Here is a 26181-nt window from a genome sequence, read left to right on the forward strand (position 1 = left end):
CCAATAATAGAAGACTGACAAAGGTATGGAGAACTACGCAATGCAAAGTTATGGAGCCAGTACAAAGGATAAGAGGACTCTACATACACTGATGATGGAACAAGAGGAAAGATATTAGGTGGAAAAAAAATCTCAGGGCCCAAATGTATATGGTACATTTTTAAAAAAAAACATTTAAAAAAGTATGTTGGAAATACTCCATAATAATAAAATTGCTTTAAAATGAGCAGGGAAACGGGGAAAGTTAGAAAAGAGAGCAAACAGCTGGGCAGTAAAGTTACCTACAGAATTGTAACAACAGATGTATAAGTCTCATTAGAGACAGTTAAGACCCCATCTCCCCGAATTCACATTAGTTGGTCAGACACACACATGCACACAGACTCACGCACAAAACATATCTGAAAGAGATATGTTTTTAAAACATGCTAACCGGTTGCCTCAAGGGAACCAGGACTAAGCTGGGAGACTTATTTCATAAAATAATTTTTTATACCTTTGAACATTTTTGCCTTGTGCATATTACCAATTTTGATTTTTTTTAACTTGCAAAGCAATACGAGGTTCTTGAACAATCCACTTTCTCCAGCTTGTGATTTCTCAAACAAGCCACGTACGCTCCCTGCTTAGTCTCTGCATCTGCTCCCTCTGCCTGGTATGTTCTTCTCTCCAGATAGTCAAATGGTTATCCATCTCTCACCACAGGACTCCATTTATATATCCTCTTACCTTATAGGAAAGACACCTCCCTTTAAAATAAACATACCTCCCACAATTATGCCAATCTCTGCCCCTTACCATGTTTTATTTTTCTTTATAACATATATTGCCATCTGATATTAAATTTCACATTTGTTTACATATTTGTTGATTCGCTATATTCACTCACTAAAACGCAAACTCAGCAGGACTCGGGTCTTTTGTGGGTTTGTGCCACTCGAACAGTGCTTTGCGCAAGCCTAGGTTCAAGTATGTACTTGATTTAGGGAATAAATAATTTGAAACGTGCACTGGATCTGAGAACTAACTCAACAGAATTGACATATACTGTAGTGTCTCTCAACCTAGGGGCACCATCTACTCCCTGGGGGAAGAAATTTGTAGTGCGGTTGCAAAGAGGCCCCCTTCCTCTTTTCTGAAAGACACACATATATAAGCACGACACAGCAGTTGGTGCTGAAAACCCCTGTGGTTAGAAGTTCAAGGATATTAGAACTACTAACCCCTTTGTTAATCTAAAGGAAGCTGTTAACCAAAATGTCATCACCCACCTCAACGAGGATTAGTCAAGAGCTAAGAGCACCAAACCAAACATGCCTACTGCTGACCTCAGATGTGAACTTGTTCATCCCCAAAATAACCCCATTTCCTATGCTCTCAGCTCATATGCCTACATTTATTAAAGAGCACTATTCCACCCATACATTTGGCTTTGAGCTTACTATTCAGCGAACGAAGTGACGAAAAAAGACCAAAAAAAAAAAGACAAAACAACTCCAGCTGAGATAGGAAAACATACTTCAGCTATACATCTTTTCCTTTCAAGGGTAAAAATTTTATTTTTGAGGAATTTCATACTGCACATTTTCAAAGAGAGTCACATAAGAAAGCAAAATGTTATCCTCCCCTCATCCTCAAAATAAATAAGAAGGGCATAAAATTTATTTTTAACTCATGACACTTGGAAGTTTAGCACCAGCATCCAAAATGAACAAAAAAGGAAAAAAAAGCATTTACTACATATTTTAGATTTCTTTGGTTGGGGGGGGTCTCCCCATGTGGTATTAATATTTCTTCTTTCAATTCATATTATCAAAACAGTAAAAACCAGGAAAAAATATAAACCTAGTGGCTGCTGAAACCGGGGAGGTTGCTCTCTTGTTCTGTGCAGGCATTCCCAGGATCTCAGCTGCTGGAAAAACTGGCTGACACTTGCCTTGTGTAGCTGTTTGCTTCGTAAAGAATAGTAGTGAGCATTCTAATGTCCACGTCTTGGTTATTAGTCTTCCACTTTATTGCTTGGACGTTTCTTTGGTGTTGGTTAAGGTTGCGGTCTGCTTTTTGCTTTATTTTTTGAATGGTCATTAATTCTTTAGGTCACCTGGAAAAAATTCAAATCAAACTTACGAAGAGTGACAAGATAACCAAGAGTTAAAGAATAAAAAGGCAAAAATTATGTTTTTTATGTAGTTCAAAAAATCAGTTTTCAAAAGCTCTCAACAAAAGCTTACACCATCTATCTTTTATAGATTTGTAAACTGAAATATTAATTTAATGGAAAATTTTTAATAAAACATTTTTATAAACCAGAACAGTCAGTACGTAATAGTAAAAATTCTAGAAAATTCTAGAAAAGAAAATTATCATCATGAAGCCTTTTCAAATAAATGATACTATAGCATTGATAATTCTTCATAATCATTTTAGTGGCCGTACAATATCTCCCAATATGGATATGCCACAGTATTTAACCACTTCTCCAACATTAGATTGTAAATAGTAGAAATTTTTCCCCCCTATATTTTGGATTATTTCCTTAGGAACAATACCTAAAAATAATGTCACCAAGTAAAAGTTTATGGCCAAATGATTAATATATAATTCCGTCAGTTAATGCAAGCAAGTGTGAAGACGGAATTTATTCCTATAATAAACTGTCCATGCTACCCAGAGATAAAACAGAATATTCTCAGCATAGTAATTGTCTACCTAGTGAAAGGATAATTGAAATCCCAAACCTCTGCATATAAAAGCAGATGGCATTTAAAAAGTAGAAACTTAAAATGATCTCAAAATTTTACAAAATCTCAACAATTTCTGGAAAAATAACACTGCTGCTATGACCTTTATAACCTGTCTTTCAACTAAAAGCAAAGTCCTTATTTATGTAATGAAAGGAGCAACAACCAAGAAATACTAAAAACTTAAACTTTCAGGACTTATTAGATGAAAAACCCAGAATGAAACCAACTATGGCTTATAAATTCTTGTAAGACTCGCTGAGCCAGTCTTTCTAGTGCATTTCCACCTGTATAAATACAATTTCCAGGATCTTTAACAAGAAGACAGAAAAAGAGCAGGAAGCAACAATGAAGAAAAACAAGCTAACTTTTTTTTTTCTTTTGGCCGCGTTGGGTCTTTGTTGCTGCACGCGGACTTTCTCTAGTTGCGGCGAGGGGGGGCTACTCTTCGTTGCGGTGCGTGGGCTCTAGGCACACAGGCTCAGTAGTTGTGGCTCGCGGGCTCTAGAGCGCAGCCTCAGTAGTTGTGGCGCACAGGCTTAGTTGCTCCACGGCATGTGGGATCTTCCAGGACCAGGGCTCGAACCCGTGTCCCCTGCATTGGCAGGCGGGTTCTTAACCACGGCGCCACCAGGGAAGCCCAAAACAAGCTAACTTTTGTGGAGAGGTTATTCTTTGCCGCGTCCTGCTTAAGCACTCATACGTGTTATCTCACTAAGTCTTTGCAGCAACCCTAGTGGGGAATCTAGTCAGTATCCTCATTTTACCAGCAGCCGACAGTACCGCTGCAGAGGATAAATAAACTGCTCAAGATCATTCAAGCAAATGACTACTGGCTCCTGCACTGGATATATAAACCCACTGGCTCTCACGTACTACACATACTGCCTCAAAATAAATAATGTTGGTTATCAAAGGGAAAAGGGAAGAAAAAATACCACATTCTTGTTTATTCTACAGATCACAGTCCTCTGTTATTAAAACGAGGCCTTGTCAGGCACTTTAAAATTATCAAATTGGCCACGAGGTGTCACAAAAGTCAAACTTTCTTAAGTTTTCTGAGGTGGTGATAATAGTTAACAACTGTCTATCTAGAAAAATGAATTTGACTCTCATTTACTCTGTCTGCATATTTGCATCCCCAATGCCTAGCAAAATAAGATCAGCCTCAGAGATATTTTACCACCAAAGCTGCTCTTTCTCCAGAATCCTGATGGAGATCAGAAAGTTAGCCCAGATGAATTACAGAACTAGTTGAGACTGATCTGTGCTACTGTTGAGAAATCAGTGCTATTTAAAGAGAATATCAGCTCCTGTGCCGGCCACCCAAGCTCCTACCTGCTGATGGTGAAGGTGCCTGGGGAGCCGGATGTTACTCGACACTGCTCTGCTCGGGGGCTGGAGCAGGGTTCTCAGATGGTGCTTCACTTGCCTTGGTCTGAAACACACAACAAAACCACAAACCAGAAATTAATTGATTCATACGGCAGTGGAAAGTTCAAGACTGAAAGGTCTCACAAGCCGGGATCTGTGAAGGTAAATCACTGTGCAAAATCGTAACTACTCTTACAGTATGAGGAAAAAATGAGAACCACAGAAGAATGGCCTGCAAATGGCAACTAAACACCACCACTCTCCATAGCAAAAAGCCATTAAAAATATACAGTTGCTTCCAACATGTGCTGAGAAACAGGTTCCTCTCTCTAAAAGCTGTCTTTTGTTTGGAAAGCTCTAAACGTTTTAGCTAGAATGTTAACTGGTTGAATTCAAATATTTGGTTTGTGATATGTGCAGGGCATTCTCTCTCTCTCTCTCTCTCTCTCTATATATATATATATATATATATTTATACACACATACACACATACACATATATAAAATGTTATACACAAAAATATATGATACACATTATACATATTTTAAGTCTCAGTTTTCAGATTATAAAACCACTCCTAGAAGGGAATACTAAAGCTTGACATGATTAAGGATGATCTGGTAGCATCCCCTCTGGCTGGTTGGACTCACCTCTTTGCCATCTTGTGCAGGAGCATTAGCAGGACGGGGGCGACGCCGATAGTTATAGGGGCGCCGGTATCCACGGCGAGCAGGTGACTGGCTTGGACCATTGGCCGCTTGTTGATTCTCTTTATCTTCAGCCTCTCCAACCGCTGGGGCAGGTCGTGGGCGAGGAGGGCCCCTAGAGCAGAGAACACAGGAGAAAAGAGAACAGATGCCCTCAAGAACATCAGGTTTTATTTATTTATTTATTTATTTTTATTATTATTTTTGGCTGCACTGCGCAGCTTGTGGGATCTTAGTTCCCCAACCAGGGACTGAACCCGGGCCCTCAGCAGTGAGAGGGCGGAGTCCTAACCACTGGACCACCAGGGAATTCCCAGGTTTTATTTTTAAAGATTAAAAAGTCAAGGGATCAAGACTTACTGCTAGAATTATGCACAGGCAAGTGGAACAAAAGGTGTGGTAAAAAAAACCCTATCTTTCTGTCATCTTCCCCCTTCACCTGAACACTGTGAACAAACGTATACAGAACATACACTATGATCCTACCAGGCACTTTGACAGGTGCTGAGGATGGAAAAATTAAAAAAGCAAAGCGCTCCCGTATCTGCCTCCATGGACAGCGTGCAGTGGAGTCCAAGGGGATTCGACGTGGGAAGCCAACGAACATCGCTCACTGTGCGCCAAAGCCTGTGCTGGTGTTTTCAGTTGATTATCTAATTTAATTTCAGGGCTAATTCTGTGAGTTTAAGATTTACAGTAAGAAAACCAAGAGGTTTAAAGAGGGTAAGTATTTGGTTGAACCATAAAGGATTGCTGCTTTCATAGGTCAAAAGAGGTCACATGCAACTTTGATCACACAGCTAGAGATGGGCAGAGCTGGGGTTCACAGACACTCCTGTCTTTTTTTCTGTTTTCCTGAAGACATTTCCATGAAGCCTCTTTTATTTCCAAAGTCCTTTGTAATGAATCATTAGAATGACTATGTCTAACTCTGAAATGAATCTTGGGAGACAAGAAGACATAGAGTGGTACAAATCCTTCCCCAAATAATATACTTACTCGCCTCTCAATAAACCCACATTGCCACTCTTCAGGGTGGTATGCACGTCATCCAGGAATGAAGCTCCTCAAGGACAGGGTAAAGGAACAGGAAGGCTTAAAAAGCTTAAAAAGAATCTTAGGGAGTCTAGCCCAATCCAGTCTTCACAAGGGATAAAGCAGAAATAAAATAACACTCCTGCACTAATCCGGTCTTCACAAGGGATAAAGCAGAAATAAAATAACACTCCTGCACTAATCTTTTTTTTTTAATAAATTTATTTATTTTATGTATTTATTTTTGGCTGCATTGGGTCTTTGTTGCTGCACGTGGGTTTTCTCTAGTTGCTGAGAGCGGGGGCTACTCTTCGTTGTGTGCACAGGCTTCTCATTGCAGTGGCTTCTCCTGCTGCAGAGCACAGGCTCTAGGCACACAGGCTTCAGTAGTTGTGGCTCATGGGCTCCAGTGGCTGTGGCTCGCAGGCTTTAGAGAGCGGGCTCAGTAGTTGTGGCGCACAGGTTTAGTTGCTCCGCAGCATGTGGGATCTTCCCAGACCAGGGCTTGAACCCGTATCCCCTGCATTGGCAGGCGGATTCTTAACCACTGCGCCACCGGGGAAGTCCCTCCTTCACTAACCTTAACAATGTTGGTAGTAGTACTAATCGATTAATTTATTGAGGGCTTACTATACCAGGCATCATACTGATTACCTGAAACGCCTCAGTACATCTAACCCTATTGACAGCGGTAGAATATCCCTTACTGTCCACAGCATAAGCTGGCAACTAAGTCTAAGAGGAGTCCTGAAACTTGCTGGAGGAGATACAGCTACACAGGGGCTGCTAATCGTAGGGTGGGGATTTAAACACAGACGATATGATCTATAGGCTGATTTAACCCCCGCATTAGACCGCCCCGGTTTTCAGAATATTCAGTGTCCCAAACACTCGCTGGCAGCCAACTCTCCCTCCATTCACAGCACCACCACCGAATGAATGACCCATCAATTCATTTCCGCTTATCTCGTTAAATATAATAAAAATCCAGTATGACTTTACATCATGGGAAAATTCTCAGCAGCAAATGCTGCTCTGGTACAGGGATAACTAAAAATCCTAATCATTAAGCAGGGGGAATGCCACACAGCCGTGTGAAAACATGGATCGCAGAGCCCCTCCCACAACTTGGACACACGGTCCAAACAGCCACATCTTCTCATTACAGAATAAATCCACAAAACAGACCCGCAACGTGCTCTTCCTTCCTCCTGTGGCTCACAAGTTCTGCAATCGGTCATTAGCTCTTAGAAAACGTTACCTACCTACGGTACCTTGCGCGGTAAGTCGGATTTCGATGAACTGGTCCCTGAAGTTGTGCTCCCTCTGGGACTCCATCCTTCATCTCTCCAATCTCACCCGCCTGGGAGGAGGCAAGGAGAGCCAAAGATGAGTGTCAGGCTACAGGATATGAGACACGGCACACAGTTGCCTTCAGAAATTTTTTTAAAAGGAGAAAATAAAAGGCTTCATTATGGAGCTGGGAACTCTCAATTCTAACAGTGAACTATGTACTGATTAGATCTGTGTGAATGACAGGAAAGAAAGAAAGACTCGTTCCTACTAGACAGTCTTTTGCCTTATCCCAGTACACCTAAATTTATTTTACAATATTAAAAATTTTGAAGTGTTCCATTCATCTCTTGAAAGAAAACCTCTATTACAAAAGGAATGGAATGATGTACTACACTGGTGCAAAGAGAATCTTTCCCACCTCAGACCCACTCATTCTACAAACTGGGTATCCCTTCAATACGGTAATGGTTTCTACATTCAAAGGTTCCACCACACCTTCACCTCTGATTTCTTCCTTTCACAATTTTTTCCTTTCATCTGTTTGCATTATTTATTGAAGTATAGCATTAAAAAAATAAAATATCCTTCCTTGAGAAATTTATTTTAAGCTGGGGAAATAATACATTGCAGAACTTCCAGGGGAAGAAAGAGCTAAAAACTAACACACAAAAAAGCCCACCAACAATCTCTGAAATTCTTTATAATACAGCCACATCTCAATCTTTTTTTTTTCCCCTCAAAACTAATATCCCTTCCTTCTCCGCATTTCACTAAGAAAAGAGAAGCAATTAGAGAAGAATCTCCACATTCTTTCACCATCAAATCTACCAACCTACTGCATTTGCTTTTTCTTCTCTCATTAGACTGATTAAGTGGTCCATGCTCATAGCCAAAGCCAGTCCCTCTTTCTGGCCTGCTAGGACACTTGAACTCTCAATCCCCCACCCCCTTCTCTCCATCATTTCCTTCCAGGCATATAAACATGCTGAAATAGCACCCATCTTCCCCAACTTTTTTCTTTAAATAATCACAAACTTACAGAACAGCTGGAAGTATAGACTCTGATCCTCAGACTCCATTTGAGTTTCACCAGTTGTCCCAGTAATGTTCTTTACAGCAAAGGGACTCATTTGGAACCATGCCTTGAATCTAGTTGTCTCTTTATCTGAACAGTTCTTCAATCTTTACTTGGTTTTCACAACCTTGACACTTTTAAAGATTACAGGAGCAGTTACTTTGTAAAATATCCCTCAGTTGGGGCTGTTTGGTGTCTTCTCATGATTTAGCTTATGCACCTTTGGAAGGGAAGCCACAAAAGTGGCACTGGATTCTTCTCACTGCACCCTGTCAGACGGCACATGGCTTCAGTCCGTACCGTTACTGACAGTGCTCCCTCTGAGAAGCGGTACGGCTCCTCCATGGCCAGTTTACTCTATCCCCCTTTGTAACTTATGAGGATTTTGTGAAGAAGTACTTGCAAAGTCTGTAAATATTTCACTCCTTATCGAATTCAATATATTTATTTGTCTATATCTGTAAAGACTCATGGTTTTCTATGCTATTCAATGAGTTATAATCTGTTACTATCATTAGTGGCCAATGGGAACCCTTTCCAGCTGGCTCAAGGCCTACTGGATGTGTCTCCAGCATTCTTTGAGCACTTCCTTGCTTTCTGGCACAGCAAGATGTTCCAGGCTCATATTGTACTCTCTCTGGCCTGGCTCTGAAATCAGCCATTTCTCCAGAGGGGCTTCTTTTTATTGGAGAATGGTATTTATAAATGAAAAATTGGGGGCCAGGCATGCTCAATGCTATTAACGTGTCATTGACTTCAGGCCATTTTAGTAGGCAGAAATAAGGAACACACACACACACACAAATACATAGGCACATACACACACTGTAAGTTACACATGCGTAAATGTGTGTATATCTGTGTGTGTGCGCTGTGTGTGTGGCATATTTGATCTGCCCAAGGGAAGATCTCCAAATGACTTGTGTGTTTCCACCCAAACCTGGCCTTTCTTCACAAAGGTACCCTTTACTCCTCACAGCACACGTTCACTCCATCACCAAATGTGGCCCCTTCCATGCTGAAAACATTTCCTAAACCTGACCACTCCTCACACCTCCACTGCTAGCACTCTAATCCATGCCCCCCTGATCCCGTCCACGGGGGAAGTATGTTAGCTGGTCTCCCTACTTCTGCTGCTGCCCCCCGTGGTGTAGCCTCCTTAAACTGTCCAGTGATTCCTCAAATACGTTTCTTCCCTATTTAGATCCCTTAACTGGCTTTTCATCACATTTGGGGTAGGTCAATAGTTCTCATCTTGGTCTACCCAGAATGCTTGATCTGCCCTAAGATAGCACCTTAATCTCACCTCACCCCTCTCTTCACTCACACCATCCCAAACACGAGCCTCCCTTACTTCTCTGAACAAGCAAAGCTGCTGCTTCCTCAGGAACTCTGATACACACACACACACGCGCACACACACACAGAAACAGCAACGAACATGTATAAAGGATAAGCCTTTACTGGAATGATAGAATGGGAAGAGACTGGACAGACAGACTGAGTTTAAACCAAGCTCTACCACTTCCTGCCCATGTAACCTTAGGTAAAAGTTGCTAATTCTTTAAACTACTCAAATCCCTTCATTTGTAACAACAACAACAAAAATCTGGATACCACTGCCAACTCCATAAAGCTGTAGGGAAAACTAAGAACTGATTTCAAACATCTGTCCCTTGGTGGACGCCAAACAATGTTGCTCCTTTTCCTCTGTCATATAATTCTTTTCTCACAGACTACCAACAGCTGATTTAGCTCAGTAACCAATTCGACTTATTTTTCAAATATCTAGAATTATTATCTTAAAAAAAAATGGAAGTCCGCTGGACACTGATATATCATGCTATATTATGTCCACCGTACAGAAGGGAAATACTATTGGCCTGCATATTTTCATTTTTTTCTGTTGTGTCCAATAAACTTCACAGTTTTGTATATACTATAGTAGAAAATGTTGGCAAAGACTTTTCCATTTGACCTCAACAGTCTTTACCATCTCAGAGATCTCTCTATAGTTTTAAGCCATTACACGGACAACCTGGAAGTAGCCTAAACTATACAGAAGACAGTTCTACAAATTTTTGTTTGGTGCTGTTGGTTGGCTTAAGCCGACTTCTATCACTGAACATTAAACGTGGTATGTATTAGAAGGGTTCTAAGGAAAAACTGTTGAAGACTTCATGTTAGCTATTAAATGGGGAAGAATTTCAACCCAAGTTAAGAGAACTAAATGTGGTTACCAGAATATGCGCATTTTCAAAATTAGTTTTCAACTTGCTCTTCTGCATCGCACCAAAGAACCCCTTTGCTCTGAACCTCCCATTCCTAAGGTGAAATATACTTTATTTCAAACGATCTAGAAAATAATCACCATATTCTCAAAAAAGTATGATACATACGTATATGCTAATACTAAGAAGGATTATTTCAGGAAGGTACTACTAATGCCTTAAAAATAAATGTGTATTACAATCTCCCTGACTCTTCCTGCCCGCGTTTCCTAGAGGCCCAGGGTGCTGCCCTCTAAAGAAACCTACTATGCCTCATGTACCCAATCTCTCCATATATGTAAGGCTACTTGTTATTTTTAGCACATTTGTCAGGGACAGCTGTTAAAGAGTAGAAGGGGAAAAAAAACAAGAAGCCATGTAGAAAGAACACAGTCATGCATGATAGGAAGCGAAAAGGGCAGCAAAGAACAGACTGAACATAATGTTCAGTCAAAACACTTAGTAAAAAAACAAAAACCAAGGATACTAAGAGGAAGAAGTTGTAGCTGGTAGTAACAAAAACGATGTCCTATCCCGAGATTACCAAGTCTCCTGGGAACTGCAAAGCTGTTAAAAGGCTTAATATTAATTACAGGCCAAGTTCATGATAGTTGTATCAATATTCTGCCGTAAAAAGGAGAACCAATCGAGAATCAACAGTCTCCACTCTGTGTTAGGTTTTCTTAATAATCAACACTATTTCATCTAAATTAAGGACTTTATATAGACCTTCTCCATCCTGAGGCATCACACTAAGGTCTTTACCTTTGATTTAATCATCACAACCCCACAGTGAGGCAATTATCTCCATTCAGTGGATGGCCAAGTTAACCTCAAAAGCTCACAGACGGAGGCAACATTCAAATCCAGGCCCGCCTGGCTTCAGAGTTCAGCGCTTACACGTACCAGCTGTCTCTACTTTACGTCTCTCATTCTTCCATAAACTAGAACTGTGCCCTGTCCACCCAGCGTCCCCGGTTATAGGCACGGCCCAGGTGGTCGTGCTTGTAGAAGTGTGACTAGAATGACTGCTCTGAGAAGGCCGCCTAGTCTGCTTTGGAAGCATCGGGAAGCCAAAAGCAAGGTTTGATTTCCGGCCACTGGTGCTGGAGGAGGAGGCGGAGGCGGAGGCAGGACGGAGGGGTGAGGACTGCTGAAGAGGAGCCCCCGGTGCAAGTTTACCTGCGTTCCGTTGGGTTGGGGAAAGGCCCGGGAACGGCGGTCAGAGGTCTGTCCCACGTGGTAAGGCGGGAAGCGCCGCGGGTACTGGGGGCGGTACTGGGGGCGGTACTGGGGGCGGCGCCGCTGACTCAGCGCCCCAGCGAGCTGCCCGTCAGCGGCGGAGGCGCCAAATCCTTCGCTGCCGCTCCCTTCCTCCTCCTCCCCAGCGCACTAGCGAGGCAAGGAAACAGAGATTCAGAAGACGCTTCGGCAAGATGAGAACCCAAGAGTACCATGTAGGGTGAATGTCCACGGAAGAAAACAACCTCTCCCCCAAAGGAACAATCCCCTCTATTAGACGGACAAAAATGCAATTAACCCAGATTATCAGGTGATTACCTGGGATAAACCACATTTAGATTCAAGGAGATCTGCGCACATAAAATACCAAGAAGCAGAAAGGCAAGTGCAATCAATCTCTACCGAATTTAGTTCGCATCTAGTTAGAATTGGTGAATATCAGTTGACCAGCCACCCAAAAAACATACACAAGTTTAGAATATTTAGCTCCACCAAATGTGTCTCCCCCAACATTGGCCATCCACTGGGGCAAAGGCGAGAAAAATATGTTTTGTGGTGTTATCAACAGGTTGGTCCTAAGTGGTTTGCTTTCTGGAGCAGTTCTCAAAGTAGGGATGGGGGGGTCTCTGAAACCCTTCCCAGAGGGTTATTGAGATCAAACTATTCTCATAATGCTGATAAGATGCTGTCTGTCTTTTCCCCTCTCATTCTCTCATGAGTTTGGGGGGGGAGGGGAATCACCCAGAAACTACAGTGACACGTGGCCTCTTGGCAGCCCCAATGCAGGAGCTGTGAGAATCCAGCTGTCTTCTATTAAACCGGAGATCAGTGATTTACAAATAAATCACATAAAGCAACACCACTCTTCTCAGTTAAAAAATAGTTTTCATGAAATAAATGTTATTTATGTTTACAAGTAATTAGCTTATTTTAAATAAACTAAATCTTTTAAATTTCTGCTTTACTTTCTAATACAATAAATATTAATAGGTATAAACACACGTAAACAAAAACTCTGGGATCCCATATTTAAGCATATAAATGGGTCCAAAAAACAAAAGAGAACCACTGACTTATGGCATGATTTTCTTTATATGTTTAGGAATAAAGTTTTAATTGCACTTTAATAGACAGTAGTAAGTAATAAATACAGTTTCTGAATATAATAAACCTTATTAACAAAGGGAAATACTCATTTTATATTTTTTCCTGTATTTAAACTACCATATCACATACTAATATTTTATATCAAAAAGAAAAATAGGGCTTCCGTGGTGGCGCAGTGGTTGAGAGTCCACCTGCCGATGCAGGGGACGCGGGTTCATGCCCCGGTCCGGGAGGACCCCACATGCCGCGGAGTGGCTGGGCCCATGAGCCACGGCTGCTGAGCCTGCGCGTCCGGAGCCTGGGCTCCGCAACGGGAGAGGCCACAGCAGTGAGAGGCCCGCGTACCGCAAAAAAAATAATAATAATAAAGAAAGAAAGAAAAATAATAAGCAAACAGCTAAACATCCCTCAAAGAATTTTTTATTTCAAATCCTACTTTACAGGGAGGTTGCTATGCCAAAGGTAGTCTTAAGGGAAGCAACTATAATTTTAAAAAATGAACAAATTTAAAATGAACAAAATAAAATGACTGACATTGGGGTTGAGGACAGTTAAGATTTAGAGCCCTCCAGAACAAAGCTCATGTGGGCAACTCAATTCCCAAAGAGGAAAAGCTTCAACTACAGCCTCAACTAGTGTAATTTCAGAAAAACCAAGCCATTCTACACTTTTTAAAGCCTGTATCAGGTACAATCCCCAATTATGTAAAGACATATTAGCATAGAAAATGTTCACCAAAATAGTAAGGTTTTCTCTTTAGGTTTTCTGTATCTCTTGAGTCTCCTATAGCCAGATCTTTCATTAAGAGTTTTACAAAGTAAGAACAAAGGCACCACCATTGCCAAACATACTCAATAAGCTGTTAGGACTTAAAGACGTCACAACAGAAAACCCTCATTTAGGTTTACTTTCAGAATTTTGATAATTTTATTTCTAAATATCTTTCACATGCATGACTTCAGAATTTCCAGCTGAGGAGAAAACTCTTCAAAGGAAAAGTTTTCACTAAACGTTTTCGCCCACTTTTACTTCTGAATTAACCTAGAAATCAAAATAATTACAACTAGAACTCCGTGAATCTGGTGAACTTCAAAGAGTAAATGCTATGGTAGCTCATTTCTACCACCCCCTACACAGCTTATTTTTAAAAATCACATAGGATAAGCAAAACATGGGTAAGAGGAATATAGAAACAGAAAAACAAGATGTCATAAGGAATCTGATAAAAATCAGTTTGGGCTGCGTGTGAAGATGACAGAATGAAGAGAGGAAGCATTTAGGTAAGCAGAAAGATATTACTCTATCAAAATGTAGAGATAAATCATTCTCAATCTGCAAATACTTTCTTCTGGTGAGATTTTTCAAAAGTTTTCCTTGGATGTTATACATAGCCACAATCCTGTGCTCACAAAGCATCTTGTGATGCTAAACCTTCTTCTTATCCTTGAAACAGACTTAGTGTTCGGATTTTATTCCATAGTACCAATCCCAGGTACTAACTCTAGAAACATCAAAAAATGACTCACATCTAATAGGATCCTCATGACCACAAACTGGACGGGAGTCTTTTTGGGTGCCTTGAGAATACTTTAAACTGAACCTCCTAAGAAAACTCCAGCTGGACTTGGTTGTAAGCCCTTCCACCTGGATTGGTATCAGTCTAAAGAACTAAAAATCCAGAGAATTACTTATTGCTTCTTTACTTTGAAATGATGGGAAATGCTATGCTAAATAAAATAGCTACGTAACTGAGGCAAATTACTTGATATTTCTGTGGCCAGCACTGTTCATCACTTACTCCTGAGCCGTTCCCCATTCCTCCCTTGCCAGCCAAAGGCTGACTTTCTTAGACGTTAACAAGGGAGGAACAACAGATTCAAGCCAGTCACAGGAATCCCGGTCCCCTTTCCCAGTGAATGCCACATGACGTGGTTCTGGCTGGGTAAAAGAGCCAAAGCAAGAGAAAACCTTTTTGACAACCTTGGCACAGCGACCTTCATTAAGCCTTCTTGTTACAAGATAATTAAATGACTGTTCCTTGCAGCCAAATACATACAAACTGATACAACTGCTGAATGGCAAGTTTCCCATAAGACCAGTAGCTACAGATAAATTCTGGACATGAAAAATTTCCCATCTCCCCCCGCGCCAAAAAAAAAAAGTGTGTCCCCAGGAGAAGATACAGCATTTATGTGCTCGAAGTATACACACTTGAGTTTAGATGCGTGCATTTCTTCGATCACTGATTAGAGAGAGAGACAACGTACGTTACGGGGCGGTCCACGGCGTCTGCCGTAGTAGCCGCGTCTGTAGCGGCGCCGATCTGCAGCATATCGGCTCCCTTCCACAGGAACGCCGTCCGGGCCAGTCACGTTGGCTGCTTCTGCACCCTGAGAAAGGGAAGAAGCAAAGACGGGCTCGGAGTTAAAAAAAGAAGCCAAAAGCACGGCCTTAGATAGCCAGAGGGTTGAACGCTGGCAGAACATACTAGAGATTCCTTCGGTGACCTACAAAACACACCCATGTTTTAATAAGGTGAGCAAGGTGCTTGACGTCCTGATTTAAATGTATACAGCTTGACACGTGAAACTAACACAACACTGCTAATCAACTATACTCTAATATAAAATAAAAAGTTAAAGAAATAATAATAATAAATGTATACAGCTTGTCTGCCTCCACAACCTTTGCCTTCTTGTTTGATTCAAGAGCAGTATATATCTGTTTAAGGAACACAAAGTGGTAAATATGATGCAACTGTAACAAAGGAGTGCTAGACCAGGAGGCATATTCCTCACTGGAAAATAACTGAGATAATGTTCTCTTCCTAGAAAATGTTGAAACCTACGTTACTCTGCGAGGTACTAAGAGAATGCACTTGTGGGCTCACATGGCTCTGTCCAGCACTGAGCTACTGAGAGGGAAACTTCTCCCAGCTTGGCGGCAGCAGGAAGGAAGGGTCCTTGACTTAGCGTCCGCATACATACACAGTGTCCACAAATGTAGTCCCTCTCTACACCTTCTTCTTATCCTTGAAACAGACTTAGCGTTCGGGTTCTCATATGGACAAATGGATAAAGTAATGCTTCAAAAGTATAAAAAGTTCGGACAAAGGAGATGCAAAAGAGCACATTTCCCACTCTACATCAATTTGTATAACTTCAAATTCTGAAAATATACAGAGGTAAAATTAACCTGGCAAAACAAAATTTTAAGAGTTGGGTGAGACATTAGAGATCATGATAGGCCAGCATTTGCAGGTAGGTAATTTGAAACTCCGAGAGGTTTGCAAGATACCCTGGGGATCACATTGGTGAAGAAATCATTTAAATTTCTACATTAGGTGGACTAAAGTTGTTTTTCTTTCAAAACAGAAGACAGTTTGAGGGCTGCGAAGAATATGGACTATGGAATGAATGGTGTGTATGTGAAAAGAGCCCTCATTTGGGAGTGAACTAGTCACTCACTCAGCTTGTCATTCAGCTGCCACGATCAGCCTCCATGGCAGCAGAACCATATATGGCTTTAAAATGTTTTTATTCTTATCCTATATTGTTTTACTGATACCTAGCATATGCTGTGGATTAAAAACAAAGCATAAAGGGCATTACGAATATTGGAATTAAGTATATAACAGCATTAAAAAAAAATCTGTAGATGCACGTCAAGATGATCCATTAGCTTCTTGGGCTGTTCTTCATCTGAAGATGGTTGTTAGACAGTGTCTCAGGATGCCTCTGGCTTTTCAAAATCCAAGCCAAAGAGAAAACACAATGATTATATTTGATTTGAATCTTCTTTTATTGAGATTAAAACATTCTTTACTGTGTATTATTTGTGCAAAAGTGCTTACAAATCACAGCCTAAAAACTTTACTCTTAGAAAAAGATATCCTTGTTTTTTGCTTCTTGTGTTTTTTGGTTTCCTATTATGCACATGTTAACTTTTAAGAAATAAATGTTATTTTAAAAACCTTAAAAAGAGGTATCTTTTGCCCCAAAGCAGCTTTTATCTATTTTTAATACTATAAAACAGTTTAATTTTAAACTACACTTGAATATACATTTGGTACCAAAATAAAATATGTCATTTTATACCTTGAGAAATTAGCTTTTCCTTCCATGATTAAATAGGGTTAATCGTTTAGTAAAATAGAAATTAAAATGTTCTTTTGTACTACATCAAACAATGTACATAATGACAAACTCATAAAGGGCTGAGAGACCATTTACTATGCAAGAGAGTTGTGCCAGCACCCTGGATACCCAGCCGCAATTCCTCTCACCTTCTCTCCTTCAACCACATCAAACTCCACAGTTTCTCCATCTCCTACACTGCGCAGATATTTCCGTGGGTTATTTTTCTTGATGGCAGTCTGTCAAGAGAACAGAAAATTTTAAATGAAGTATGTGCCAAAACTGGCCACAGATTTCATTGCTCTCAAGTTTACTGGCTATACTGAAGAAATTGTTGATCTAACATTACTTTTAAAAATTACTCTCCCAACTAACCTGGATCTCCAAAACAACAACAAAACCAAAACAAAAAACACTATAAAACTATGTTCCACATTACTGTCTTGATTCATGTTAGCCTTCAAAATTCATCTTGGTAGGTGGGTTAAACAGAATGCGCAGTTGCAGCCTGATGACCTAGTCGTGATACTGGATAGATGAGTTCCCTCACTCTGTTAAGTGTCTTAGATTCAGACTATATCTCCATCAGTGCAGGGGGCTGGGCGGGGGATGCCTTCATGAAATCATATATACACACATAAACATAAAAATACGGGGACACAGATTTCTGTACACAAGAGAAACTGCTAACCTCGAAGAAAGTTTAAAAATGCCAAGGGGATAAATATTTCTGACAGAATATACGAAATTACCTCAAGAACAAAACATTGCTGATCACCTTCTCCCCTCCCATTTTACGGATGAGGAAACCAACTGGAGGCTGATAAGGGATTTATCTGAGGTTATAAAAATACAGCCCGGGGGAAGAAGGCGGGGGAAGAGGAGGGGAGATGGGGGACATTTATACCCCTTGTATTGTAACTCTATGATATTTATTCAAATTTTTCTCATCACACCATTAGTGTGTCAACTTATCCCTACACACTCCCTGATAATACATTAAAAGTTAATGAAGATGTTATCCTGCATTGAACATTTGCACCTAAATATCTGCTTATGACTAGGCCTCTCTCCTTCAGTCAGTGGCGGGAAGAGAATAATTCCTGCAACGAATTCCCCATTTCTTTAGCTGGTATCTCTAAATAGTTAAAGGGGCTCTGAGTTTCTATGGAACTAGGTCAACCTTATTTTATAAAGCGATTAGGCATGTGTAATCCAGCCCTTCCCTTACTCTGAGTAGGAGGGAGGAAAAAAAAAAAAAATGAGCCAATAGGGCAGAGACCTCACCCAGAGAGGAAAAAGGCAGTTCAGGACAGGATATACTCTCAGGCCTTGAACCCTCAGACCGTCCAAAAACAGCCCCTCCCTGCCGGCTCGTTCCCTTTTTCCTGTTAAACTGGGCAAGCCTCAACACACCGAGGTGATTCACCGCCCAACTTCACAGGGGGCTGGAATCAGGTCAGTGAAGCTGGCCGGGGGCACAGAAACTTGTGAGGTCCTTTTACTCCAGCAGTCACCAAAGGCAGCGTTCTTACCCCAAAAGGTCTATTAACCTCTAGGTGTTATAAGCAACACTCCCCTCCGGTCTGTTATGATTTTAAAAGTCATTGTGTCTGAACCAAATAATCTACTCCAGTTACCCAGGAGCAACTGAAATATAACTGATAGAAACCACAACCAGAGAGCTTTTTCTTAGCTATCACTCTCGCCAGTCACCAAATTCCACCCCATTACGCACACGATCCTGAACAGAAGGAAACAAAAACACAGAAAACCAGATGCTTGACAGAGCCCTGGAGGTGAACGTACTGGTATTGGTACCTGCCTCTGTACTTCTTTGTTGTTATACACCGAGAACTGCACACATACGCAAGACAATTCACTGAACACTAAATATACAAAAAGAACAGTAAGCGCACATAATGCTTCTTTTAACCTATTTTGCCAAGCAAGTCCAGAATACAGAACAACAGAGTAACATCCTAGGCTAAGAATGTAAAGAAGACTGAGCTTCCTGAACAGAGAGGCCCATGTTTTCCGTGTTTTACCCATCTTCTACATTTCCTTTGAATCTAGGGGGCTGCGGGCCTTTCTGACCTGGGCGTGAGCCAAGCGCGTCTCGTTCTCGAAGGAGAGACGACTATCCTGGGAGTTGGGCGTTTCCTAATGTCTTAGATACACACACCCTAACCATCTGCTTCACTGTGCTATTTACTTCAAGTTCAAGCTGCTCTGATGGAGAAGCTTGAACCAATACACAGCCAGGCGAAAGGAAGGTGGGGTGCAGCCCAACACAAGGAGGAACACAGTCAGGGAGCATAGGATGCTAACATGGAAACAGAAGGGCTTCAGCTAAAGACTCAAAGGCATTAAAAATTAGAAAGTGGTCTGATTATTACTTCATTAGACTGCAAAAATAAAAACTGTCTGAAAACAGTTACTATGATAGGACAGAAGAGCTTATGTGCAAATCTTAAAATGTAGAACTGGGCTCTCGTGCCAAAATAAAGTCCCAGAAAGAGTTTCGAGGAGAACAATAATGTGCAGGACTTCACTTTGGGAAAGGGATAATAGCACATTACAGACGCCCCTCTCTTCACAGAGCAAATGTTACATGTATCATCACTCTTACCTGATGTACGAATACATCTTCTTTGGTATCATTTCTGTTGGAAGACAAAAAGCTCACAATTAAAGGGACTAGGTATGTGGAAAAACTTAAAAGAACGGTTTAGATCCTAAGACCTCAAAACACAGCATAAATGTTTGTTTCTCCTCTAAACTCAATTCAGATGCCTCAAATCAATCCTCCTTAAAAACTTCTAAACCCAAAAGCTATCCACCTCACCCCTCCATACGACAACAGTGCTTGGACCCAAGCATACAGATTCAACCTACAGAAACATCCCTTTCCTCTCATCTCGCTCTAAATCACATGGTGTGTAACCAGAGCCCTAGATTTTCCTCCCAGCAAAAGCAAAGCAAGACAGCTAAAAGGACAGGGCACAGCTGTGAACTAGGCTCTCCTTACACTGAAACCTAAAACACCCCCCCAAACTGCCACCACCCACCAAAACATACAAGGAAGAAACTGGAGGAAATTTTTTAAAAAGGGGGGCCTGGGAGGGGGAATAGAGAAAATGATGGTATCGTATAAAAACATCAGAATACCCCCATAGCTTACAGCTGTGTTCTCATTCCTATATGGTTAGAAGCTACCATGGTTTAAAGAAAACACTACGGTTTCTACAGGACTTGGACCAGACCTGGGTTGCAGATCCAGCTCAATTACTCACTAGTTGTGCGACCTTAGGAAAGTTGCATAACCAGTCTAAGACTCCACTTCTCCATCTGTGAAGTTGTGGATACCAACTCAATTATCCTGAGGCCCTTCCCATTTCTCATTTATCCTCCCCACCGCCACCTTTATTTCTTTTAATGACTAGATTGTATAAGTACTTATCAATGTTTTAGAAAGGTATTTTAATTAATGTTTAATGATCAGTAGCTTAGAAATGAGAAGATTTATGGTGCTCAGAAATCTGAAAACTTACACAAGCCATTCATAAAGTATGGGAAAAGACACCAACAGCAGGTGCCACAGCACGAGGAGGTATTTAAAACATGTAGAGGTACACACACATACCGGTTTATAAATCCATATCCATTTCTGACGTTGAACCATTTGACAGTGCCAAGGACTTTGGTGGCTAAAATAGGATCAAACAGATAAATTAGTATCTGACCTACAAAAAGATAAAGCTCATACCACTAAGGTCTTGATAGCATTATTTAAAGCCTAAAACATACCCGAGGAAACCATTAAAAGCTTAACTCCAAAGTATACTGGGAGAAGAAAATGGAGCAAGTGAAGCTATCACAGGGAAATACTTTTCAGAAAGACTAAACCTTTCTTCCTCATGAAACTTTTCAATAAAATCCTAAGATAAGGAGTGGTCGTTAAGTCTATACAATTCTGCCATAATTAAAACTGAGAAACACTGCTTAAAGAAAAACGAAACAATACATGCTCTTTAAAGCTTTACAACAGAAAAATCTTCTAAGTGTAAAAGAAGGGTCACAACGAAAACTGTAGACACATGAACAAGGTAAGTACTGACCACCTAACACATCACTTTCATCACACTTTGAAACAGTCGGCAAACTGCATAGTGAAATAGTAGCTCCTTGTTAATAGCTCATCTACAGGGACCTGAAGAAACTTGTCTGGGTGCCAGACGGGGGCCTAGCAAAGAAGCCAAGAGTAATAATAGAACTGAGGCCGGCTCAGCCCAGTTCTGTACTTACCACCCTGAGACATGATGTAACAGGCCTCTTCAGACCAGTGATGAATTTGGGATTCTGTTTCATTGTTTACCCTACTCTCTCCATTTGGTGGGAATCAAACCCTCGGCATTTTCTTATCACCTCCTCCCCTTTAACTTGAGTATTGTCTCTACTTTCCCTCATGAGTAGGACCATTTCTGTAGAATGCCAGATCTTAATAGAACTCAAGAGAAGGAATCTAAACAAATAGTATGGTCATAGAATTTATACTTCGTAGATTCATATTTGTTTCAGCCATTTATTATTTTAGATGACTCCCCTGAATCAACTGTGAATACGAAATCCAGTACCTCTAGAAATGCCTATGCCTAAATTCAGGAAAGGCATAAAGCAATTATCAAGACTCAGTGAAATAGGAAATGTGACGATAGAGTACCCTTAAAAAAGAAAAAAGTTTAGTAGAAAATAAAAGTAACAATTAACATTAATCCATGCTACCTTTCTATGCGATATAGAGTGTTTCATTTCCAAGGATAAACAATAAAGATTTGGCTTTTAAATTCAAGACTAAAACAGTAATTAGGACTTACTTTGCTGTGGGCAGGGTTAGTTCTGAGTTTTGCTAGATTGATATGTTTGGGGAAGTATTTTAGCTCTCTTTGTAAAAAAAAAAAAAAAGAAAAACAAAAAACTCTTTATGCTTTCAAAGTCATTCAGCCCACCATTTGCTGCGGAATCTCCGGTTCTTAGGCTAAGTAAGGAAGAACTCTCTAATGAAGAGATTAAACTATTAAAATCTTCAGCTTTAGGCCATTTAAATTAGAGCAGCAGGGCAAAGAGGAAAAAAACATTCTATGCTTTGGATCCAAATGTACACAGAAGACTGGTTTTGATAAATCATGTGCTTTTAAATCGCACATTATTTCAAATGATACGTTTTTTGTGTCTCCCTTCATTTGCCCCAAAATTAATGACCTAGAAAAATATAAGGAAAATATAAAGTTAGGAACTCTTTTTGATTCATTTTCATATAGTTAATGTCTATAGGTACTGTCAAAGGCATTATCTTGATTAGAAAAGCAACACTAAAAGCGAGAAAGATGAAAGTGATTTTCAAGTATAACTTCAATCCAGGCTGAAGGTTATTTTTACTCCCACTGTAGTTTTTAAAAATTTCCTAATTCCACAAATATTTCTAATGATTTCATAAGGCCAAACACACCCATGCACTCTTCTTGCTTTAAAACCATAAACTCACTTTATATACACAGAACGGGAAGTGGGGACGGAGGAAGACCATCAGGCTTCATTAGGAGGGAAGTTTTCCTTCAGTCCTGTCAACTACTTTCCCTGGCCTGTGGCTATGCACTGAAGTTTAGAACCATTTGTAAAAACTAGAATGTGAGAATCCCAAACCAGAATTCCATTTCAGTCAGCACTGCGCCTGGCACATTTTAGGCACCATGTGCTTGCTTGGCTAAGGAAAGGAGATGGCAGAACACACTGGACAGAGACAGTATTGAAATGTCATGCAGAAGGCTGTCCTTGCTTTTGAGAGTTGGAATGACAGTGGAAAGATCCAGGACCTCCAGACTCATCATCACCAGGGATGTGCCTTAAAAGAGCAGTTGGTGGCTGAGGAAATTGATTGATCTGTTTCCTTCATCTTTAAAGATATCTGCTTCAGTTTAAAATTCAGGAGTTTAGTTAGATCCAGAAAGGTACAAAGGATCAAGCGAAAAACTGAAAAATTTCCTTTATGTGAAAATCAATCAAATTAAGAATATATACTAACACTGCTTTGGATAAGCCAAGGTTGTCTCTCTGACATTTTGCATGGAAGTGTTCCAAGACACACTTGTTGCAAACAATATCACAATATGACACGGACTGGACTGAAGCAACTTTTAGCCCAGGGAAATGAGGGCTATTTTGTTTCTCAACCTGCACATGTTACATTTAGCACGTTGTTTGACAGTAACTGAGTAAAATTCTGCCCTGTGCAGAGGAGGAAAAACAAAAAAACATGAAAACAGGCCTCTCAAGGAATCGTATTAAACTTTCTTCACGTTATTCCCCCAATTTTCTTCCTAGAAAACTGGGCAGGCAAGGCTCAGAGAGATCAAACACGTCCCATCCAAAATACTGAAAATTTCTCGGAAGCATCCTACACCATCTCTCACCTTGCCCGTTAAAAAAAAAAGAGGGAGTGATAGAGCACACACCCTCTGTGAGGCCGTTTTAAGGCCTCACACAGGGCGTTACTTAAGGAGAGAAGGCTGAAATACGCGACAAAACCAACAACGCCCACAGCCATCCTTTGTGATGCTCTGCGCCCCCCACCCGACCTGAACACCTCATCTTCCGAGCTCCCTTCCTAAGTTACGAGTCCCAAGATAACGTTGCTGTGAACTAACGTCATACCCGCACTTCCGACGAAGTTTTTTCAGCTGCTGCACCAAAGGCTTCCCCACAATCCAGGAAGAGAGAGTGATTGGTAAACACTTCAGTGGTTCATGGCAGCAGCGGGCACAGAGAGGGAGGAGGACGCAGGACTCAGACCCAAGTTTCCCGGAGAGGATTGCAACACCTCTCCGCCGGCAAGTGGCCGCCAGAAGCATGGCCTCGTTCCCGCGCCCCCGTGGGAAGGGCGTCAGGGACAGACACCTGAGCCTTCCCAGCAAGAAGCCTTTCCACTTTTCCCTCCCCCGTCTCCTCTGAGCGCCTTCCTCTCCCCGAAGGAAATGCTCTCCTCACCCAGATCCTACGCGAGGACTCCAAAGTCCCCGTCCCACGTGGGTGCCTGTCCCATCCCTACATCCACATCCATCCCAACCCCGTGTCCTCTCCCGACTGCTGCTCCTTTCTCCTTCGCACCGACGGATGCTTCGCCACGGGATGCGACAGGGCCCGCCTAGGGGACCCGAGTTAAGACCCCGATCTCCGGGCCCAGGACCAGGAGGAACGCGCTCCGGCGGCCGGCAGCGCAGGGCGCCGCGCGCTCGCTCGGCAGCGCCTGCGGGACCCGCGGCCACCGGCGCCGGGGACACGACGTCCCCGGGGACCTCGTGCTGTCACCGATCCCGCCCCCGCCCCGGGCAGCCCCCACCCTCCCGGGTCTGACTCACCGAGAACTTTCTTCTCCGCGTCTTCACTGCCCGCGGAGGCCGAAGAGGCGGGGGCCGCGGTGCCCGGGGCCGCGGGGGCCGCGTCCCCACCGGAGTTGCCTGCGACCAGGGCGGCGGGCGCCGGGGCCGGGGCCTGGGGCGCGCCGCCGCCGCCCGCAGGGCTCTTGGGCGCGGGGTCCTGGGGGGCCGCGGCGGCCGCCTCCGCCGGAGCCTGCGGGAGGGTGGTAGTGGTGGTGGTGGCCTCGCCCGCCTCGCTCATGCCGCCTCCTCCGCTCTCCCTCGGGCGCCTCGGTGGCGGTTGGGCGGTTAGCGCGGCTGGAGGTCGCGGCGGCCGGGGCTCGCTCTCCGGGAGGCCGGTGCGGATCTCGAGGCGCTGGCGGCGGAGGCGGCTCGAGCTCTCGGGCTGCGCGCTCGCTCTTGGGCTCCTCGTTGGATCTTACTGCCCCAAAAATGGCCCCGCACAAGTTTTTCTAGGCGGCGCACGGGCCGGGGAGGGAAGAGGGTGGGGAGAGTTGGCTCCGGAGTTGGGCATCGACTTCATTAGCATTTAAAGGCGCCCGCTGCCCTTTCCGCCCGCCTAGCGGCGCGGGAGGAAGCGCCGGGGCCGAGGGGCCGGGGAAAGGAAGGCAAGGGTGGATCTGAGCTTTGGCAGGCTGCTCTGGAGTCTTCTGCGGAGCACGCGCTGCCGTCCCTTTGTTGGAGCAGGGCAGCGGGGCTCTCCCTCCTCGCCACATCTTCCAGGAGGGGCAAACTAGGGCACCCAAATGACGGGACGCTTCTCTCTCCCAAACGCTCGTTCTTAAATCCTTTCTAGTTACCCATTCAACATTTATGAAGCACCGGAAACCGTTTCTGATACAGCAATGAGGAGCTGGAATACTACAATCCTAAGGCTACTTGGCTACTTCCTCCTGAAAGATAAGTTACGGATGATTTCGTCTATGAACCACAGGTGGGGAAACTGAAGTCCAAACCTCTGAGAATTAATGTCAATATCAGTTTACGGCAATGTAACCGGCAGCAAGTAACGAGATGTAAATATGCATATACGAATACTAGGGGAAAAAATGAATAAATCCACACCTCACCTTCTGCTCTAATTACCACTGCCAGCTGGTGAAAACTTAAGCAATTGAGCTCTCTAAGCCTCAAGGAGGAGAGCTACCGAGAAACAGATCACCCAATAAACGGTATCCTGAGTTTGAAGCGCCCACTGGCCTTTAGAGAATGGACTGGATTATACTAAACACCGGCCAGAGGGACTGTGCCCTGTACTCAAGAACTATTGGGATACAGGGCTGTTAAGTGTTCTTCACCGCCAGGGTCCAGACAGACCTAGGCATCCACTCTAGCGCCGCTCTTAGTTAACGGAGTCAACTTGGACTAGGTGTTCAACGTCCCAGCGTCAGTTTCCTCCTTTATGAGAGTTTCTCCAAGGTACCACGGAAAGTAGAAGGGATTATCATATGTAACTCCAATGTCTGATCCAACAAAAGCTCCTTGTTTTCATTCCCTATTCGCCTAAACCATTTACCCATTTTTCCCCCCCTGGAATTATGTGTTCTGTGGCTACGTCAGGAGGGTATCTACCAAGTGTATTTCCTCACTGTATCTACACTGGTTACCACTGTATCCATCACAGACCTAGAACACAGTAAATGTTTCCAACACTTTCCAAACTCACTTACTTGTCAACAATTCATTATCAATAATTATAAAACTATCCTGCCTTATTACTTTCTTACTCCATCCATGAAAAATAAAACCTAAAAAAAATTCTTA

General features: G+C 42.4%; 1 protein-coding gene across 2 annotated transcripts; it reads right to left on the bottom strand.

The window, feature by feature from the left end:
* Nucleotides 1–1495: 1495 nt before the first annotated feature.
* YBX3 (Y-box binding protein 3) lies at nt 1496–24830 on the bottom strand. 2 transcript variants are annotated; one of them, XM_060112795.1, is made up of 10 exons: nt 24400–24830; nt 20631–20694; nt 19617–19650; nt 17134–17223; nt 15116–15238; nt 11682–11891; nt 7124–7221; nt 4767–4938; nt 4080–4179; nt 1496–2101 (listed from the first exon to the last, which is right to left on the bottom strand). In XM_060112795.1, the coding sequence occupies exons 1-9, from the start codon at nt 24656–24658 to the stop codon at nt 4114–4116; spliced, it is 1116 nt and encodes a 371-aa protein (XP_059968778.1). In that variant the 5' UTR covers nt 24659–24830; the 3' UTR covers nt 1496–2101; nt 4080–4113. The 2 variants fall into 2 exon arrangements, with proteins under 2 accessions (XP_059968778.1, XP_059968777.1); XM_060112794.1 differs by lacking the exon at nt 11682–11891 and having other exon boundaries at nt 24400–24747.
* Nucleotides 24831–26181: the final 1351 nt, after the last annotated feature.

This window comes from Mesoplodon densirostris, chromosome 11 (assembly GCF_025265405.1).
Source record: "Mesoplodon densirostris isolate mMesDen1 chromosome 11, mMesDen1 primary haplotype, whole genome shotgun sequence".
NCBI classification, from domain to species: domain Eukaryota; kingdom Metazoa; phylum Chordata; class Mammalia; order Artiodactyla; family Ziphiidae; genus Mesoplodon; species Mesoplodon densirostris.

Excerpts from the sequence above, each read along its gene's own strand:
- YBX3 (XM_060112795.1), bottom strand. The coding sequence starts at position 24,658 with ATGAGCGAGGCGGGCGAGGCCACCACCACCACTACCACCCTCCCGCAG. Across the intron at positions 19,651-20,630 it reads GGATATGGATTTATAAACCG|AAATGATACCAAAGAAGATG; the intron begins GTATGTGTGTGT and ends GTCTTCCAACAG. Across the intron at positions 4,939-7,123 it reads TACCGCGCAAGGTACCGTAG|GGGCCCTCCTCGCCCACGAC; the intron begins GTAGGTAACGTT and ends TCTCTGCTCTAG.